The 4873-nt window shown below is 41.6% G+C and overlaps 1 protein-coding gene across 1 annotated transcript in view; it reads left to right on the plus strand.

Annotated features, from left to right (window-relative positions):
* Positions 1-4446, plus strand: part of hs3st2 (heparan sulfate (glucosamine) 3-O-sulfotransferase 2) — a 16863-nt gene extending 12417 nt beyond the window's left edge. Inside the window, exon 2 of the mRNA XM_029635126.2 lies at positions 3429-4446. Coding sequence (XP_029490986.2) covers positions 3429-4047 — 619 coding nt within the window. The 3' untranslated portion in view covers positions 4048-4446. The remainder of the gene's footprint in view (positions 1-3428) is intronic.
* The last annotated feature ends 427 nt before the right edge of the window (positions 4447-4873 follow it).

Raw genomic sequence — 4873 nt, forward strand, 5'->3', positions numbered from 1 at the left:
ATGTGTCAAAATGTGTGCAATGGCAGTACAGTTCCACATTGTGTGATATACCTTCCAACCATATTCTATCTCATTATTAATATTTTACTAATGGTTAATTCTACAGAGTTATCTGATATGATTTACAATATTTCATCTACCAGCATTCTCCACTGTAACTTAGTCCCAGAGCTCCACAAAGCTCGTGGGTATTGAGAGCTGGAGTGATCATGGTGAACCTATCCTTTTGAGAGTAGGCCTATCGAGCGACAATGAAGGCTTTTAGAAAGCTACTACTGAAGGTGCTCGCTGTTCTCTTCAAGCACCATAGGGTGTCAGGACAGAATACACTGCTGCTAAATGGCTTACAACATGTCACAGTAACCTTGGCACATTACAATTACAGCGAGAGCCTCCTGTCCTCTCTTATGCTACAAGCACCTCCATTGAAAAAGGCAGGCATCTACATACAGGAAGGCCAACGCAAATAGCAACTGGCAATTGATGTTTGTGGAAGTTTCAGGTGTGATATCAGACCTTTGCATGGAGCCATTCCTAATTTCCCACTGTGGTGGTTGTGTTCTCAGTAACGCAGTCAGTATGCTCACATGACTAACTGTTCTTCTCCTCGGTTTGGGTATTTACATAAGAGGAAAATGGAAGATGGCACTTTAGTTAAATGTGAATGAAATATTTCTTGATGAGAAGCGGGTTTATATTCTGGTCAATTGAATGTTTTGTGATCATGTGAATGGGCTTTCATTTATAATATTCAATATCTGTAAAACAAATGTTAGTTCAATAAAAAAAACTACAGAGAACAGCAGGTGGACAATTTATTTGATCAATGTAATATATTGTAATTATTGCATATTTCTTTCTGATTACACCTGAGAGGGAAAATTCATTTTTCAAATACATGACATGGATTAAATCCCTGCTGAAATGAGAATGTGTGCACAACATGTAGGCCTGCACTATGGAAGTATAGATTATGTTAATGCAAATTCCACCAATTTAATTCAAATTAGGTTAATGAAACAGTGGCAAAGCTGTCCCTGACAAGTTGTTAATGTTTAATGACAAAGAGAAGGGGGGAATAATCGAAAGAAAATGTACATGTGTATCTCATCACTCCAATCATGAACAAATAAAGTTCGATTCAAGCTAGGTTTCTGTTCAACCAAACCCAGGACTCAGCAAACCCAGGAGATAATGTGAACATGTCATGTTGTTCTTGTGCTCCCCAAACATGCACATGTTCATCTTTAGGCAGTGGATCATTGTTGTCTTGTACTTTACTTGGAAAATGGAAATGTAATTGGTTGTGTGAAGTAAGAGAATCCCATTGAATTATATGTTCCATTATGGCTTTCTCTATGGAAAGCTGCACAAAACCTCTTTGTGTCCTGGTCTCATCTGAAACCTTGGTGGATTAAATAAAGTTATAGGAGGTGATGGATTTTCTTTCATTCCTAATCGACAAGGAATGCACCTCTTTGTGGCAGTCGAGAAATGCTACAAAGCACTGCTGCAAAAGCTAGTACAGCACCAACACTCCTTCTCATCAGCAAAAGAGTGAGAATTTCAGATCTTGTTCACGGTGCGTTCAGCTCCTGCACCAGGCACCAGGGGAAGTGTTAGACTGTCAGTAACACCATCCTGGGTGTTGGTTGTGTGGATTAAAAAAAAAGGTTTATGTAATATGCTTAATTGCAGCTGTTAATTTTAACAGTGTTGGTGAGAATTGTCAAAGCAGAAAGGGTAGCGTTTGAAATGATATAACCCAACAGTGTTGGAATGTCTGTAGCTTTCTCCATGAGATTATATAGGTCCCTAAAATTCCATCAACTCAATAATACATGTATGATGATGGAAGTGTGAAGAAAGAGGAAGAATATGCTATACTATAGGTTAAGGTTGATGATGTAACTAAGTTGGGACTCCATCACATAGCACCTGAGATATAATAGCATGTTTTTAGCGTACTGTAAAGCTGTTTTCTGGGGATGGTGCTACTGCTGTTCTGGTCCTTCCATCCCATGGGAGATTAATGATTGCCTGTGGCCCTAAACTGGTGAGGCTAACTGAGACACCCAGCAGACCAGCACAGGATTCATAAATCAAGCTAAACTGATCAATATTTATCAGACTGTTAAGGTACACTACGTGACCAAATGTATGTGGACACCTTCAAGTCAAACATCTCATTCTAAAATCATAGGCATTAATATGGAGTTGGTAGCCCCCTTTGCTGCTATGACAGCGCTGCAGGGACTTGCTTCCATTCAGCCACAAGAGCATTAGTGAGGTCGGGCAGTGGTTGGGGCGATTAGGCCTGGCTCGCAGTCGGTGTTCCAGTTCATCCCAAAGGTGTTCGATGGGGTTGAGAATAGGTTCTGAGCAGGACAGTCAAGTTCTTCCACAAAGATCTCAACAAACCATTTCTGTATTGTCACCCTGAAACAGGAAAGGGCCTTCCCCAAACTGTTGCCACAAAGGAAGCACAGAATCATCAGTCACAGACATAAAGTTACTATTTTATTTACTCTATCTGTTTTAGTGCAAGAATGGTTTTGGGAGAAACTGCTCGATGCACTTTAGGTGGGATCTATCCATGTTAATGTTCAAATGTTTCAGGGAATCAAGGTCCTGACCTGGAAGGAAGAATCATTTTACTGGATCTAGAGCTTTTATTATGGATACACTATGGGAAAGCCCAGTAGCCTAGAGAGGTGGACCAGAAGCATTTTGTTAAAGCCAGAAGACACACTTCTGTTCTAACCCGGGTTCATTCCCGGGCTGTGCCACAACCAGCCGTGGCCGGGAGTCCCATAGGACGATGCACGATTGGCGTCGTTAGGGGAGGGTTTGGCCGGTGAGGCTTTACTTGGCTCATTGCGCTCTAGTGGCTCCATGTTTAAATAGAACTTTTGCATAACCCAGGTTTTAAACAGGATTGATGCATTTCTTAACTCCCATTGCTCGAATGATGAACGGAACTTCCCAGAGCAATTCCAGTCTCTACATTTTCTTGGAAAATATCAGAACACTAGTCTTTACTTTGCTATGCATAGATTCCATAGATATGAGAAAAACTTTACAAATATTTTAAGATGATGACCCATTTAGTGTGACCCAGATTCTCCCAAGCATCTTTTTCTGTTGGATGTCCTTAATGCAGGTGATTGTGATTTATGAACACCAGTCTAAAATGTGATTGGATGATTTCCCTCCAGCCCTCTCAGCATCACTGTCACCCTGGAGATAGGGAACAGGAGTTGTTTTCATGAAACCTTTTCAGCTATCGAAGTGGATAACAATTTCTGCAAGACAATTAAATTGCTTTACTATTCCATCCCCTTCTAGAGTACTAATACAATGGATTCCAGGCATAAAAAAATGCATTTTAAATCAACATTTTTCTCTTTCTGTCTTTCCCTATTTAGAGGACTAATGCCACGGACTCTAGACAGCCAAATCACCTTGGAGAAAACCCCCAGCTACTTTGTGACACGAGAGGCTCCCAGACGCATCGCCAGTATGTCCCCAAACACCAAGCTGATTGTGGTGGTGCGTAACCCAGTCACCAGGGCCATCTCAGACTACACACAGACCCTGTCCAAGAAGCCGGACATCCCCACCTTCGAGGAGCTGGCCTTCCAGAACCGGAGCCAGGGTCTGGTAGACACCTCATGGAACGCTATCCGCATAGGGATGTACATCCTCCACCTAGAGAACTGGCTGCAGTACTTTCGCCTCTCCCAGATCCACTTTGTGAGCGGCGAGCGGCTGATCACGGACCCGGCGGGGGAGCTGGGCCGCATCCAGGACTTCTTGGGTCTCAAACGCATCATCACAGACAAGCACTTCTACTTTAACCGAACCAAAGGCTTCCCTTGCCTGAAGAAGCCAGAGAGCAGCAGCCAGCCCCGCTGCCTGGGCAAGTCCAAGGGCAGAACTCACGTGCAGATTGACCGGGAGGTCATTGAGCAGCTCCGGGACTTTTATAGGCCTTTTAATATCAAATTCTATGAGATGGTGGGGCAAGACTTTAGGTGGGATTGAGAATCTGATTTAAAAAAAGCAGGTGATATGTGTTTATTGAAATGAATACCTCAGTGGAGTCATTCGAGTGAATCCACTTAAAGTAAATCCAATTTCTCTTCATGTTTGAATATACAGTGCGAGTTTAACAAGGTGTACGTAATCTGCCTTTAACTTTAAAACCTCTGATATAACTTCCTACTTTAACATCATGCTGGTTGTGTTAACCAAATAAAATAGAAACATATGCTGCCATGCCATTTATTCTCACAATTAGTATTTGTCATACAACTAAATTGTGTTTCTTCACAAAGGCCTGTTACTTTCACAACACTGTACCATGTCAATCGTTCCAACTCAATGGACAACAATAAAGAGTATAGAGACAGCTGAGATTTGTTGTAACATGTCTGTCCTATGCTACAGTATGATCACAGACATGACAAAGCTATTGTATGTGAACTCGGCATAAAATGTGTATCATAAAGGCATTCTGGCAATAATGAATGTAAAAACAGTTCATGGATGCCCTCGTGCATATTATCGTATCAAATCATGGGCATTATGATGATGGAAGCATTTGTCTTTTGTAGAGTGTAATGAAAAGACATAGAGGAAGACGTGGGTTGAACTACAGAGCAAAGTGAGCTCTTCATCTAAGGCATGTAGAATGCAGCATGTAGAAAAACAGCAGAGGATTTTACTCAGCCTTTTGAGAAATTAGGAATGGCTTGATTAAAGAGGCTAAAATAAGAAGCTCCCAAACAAGCAGATTCAGATTGAATAATGTAAGTTGAGCACTGCAGTCTTGGTTAAATGTTTTAAGGCAGAACTTGTGCATTAATCA

The sequence above is a fragment of the Oncorhynchus nerka genome, linkage group LG26 (genome assembly GCF_034236695.1).
Source record: "Oncorhynchus nerka isolate Pitt River linkage group LG26, Oner_Uvic_2.0, whole genome shotgun sequence".
Taxonomy (NCBI): Eukaryota; Metazoa; Chordata; class Actinopteri; order Salmoniformes; family Salmonidae; genus Oncorhynchus; species Oncorhynchus nerka.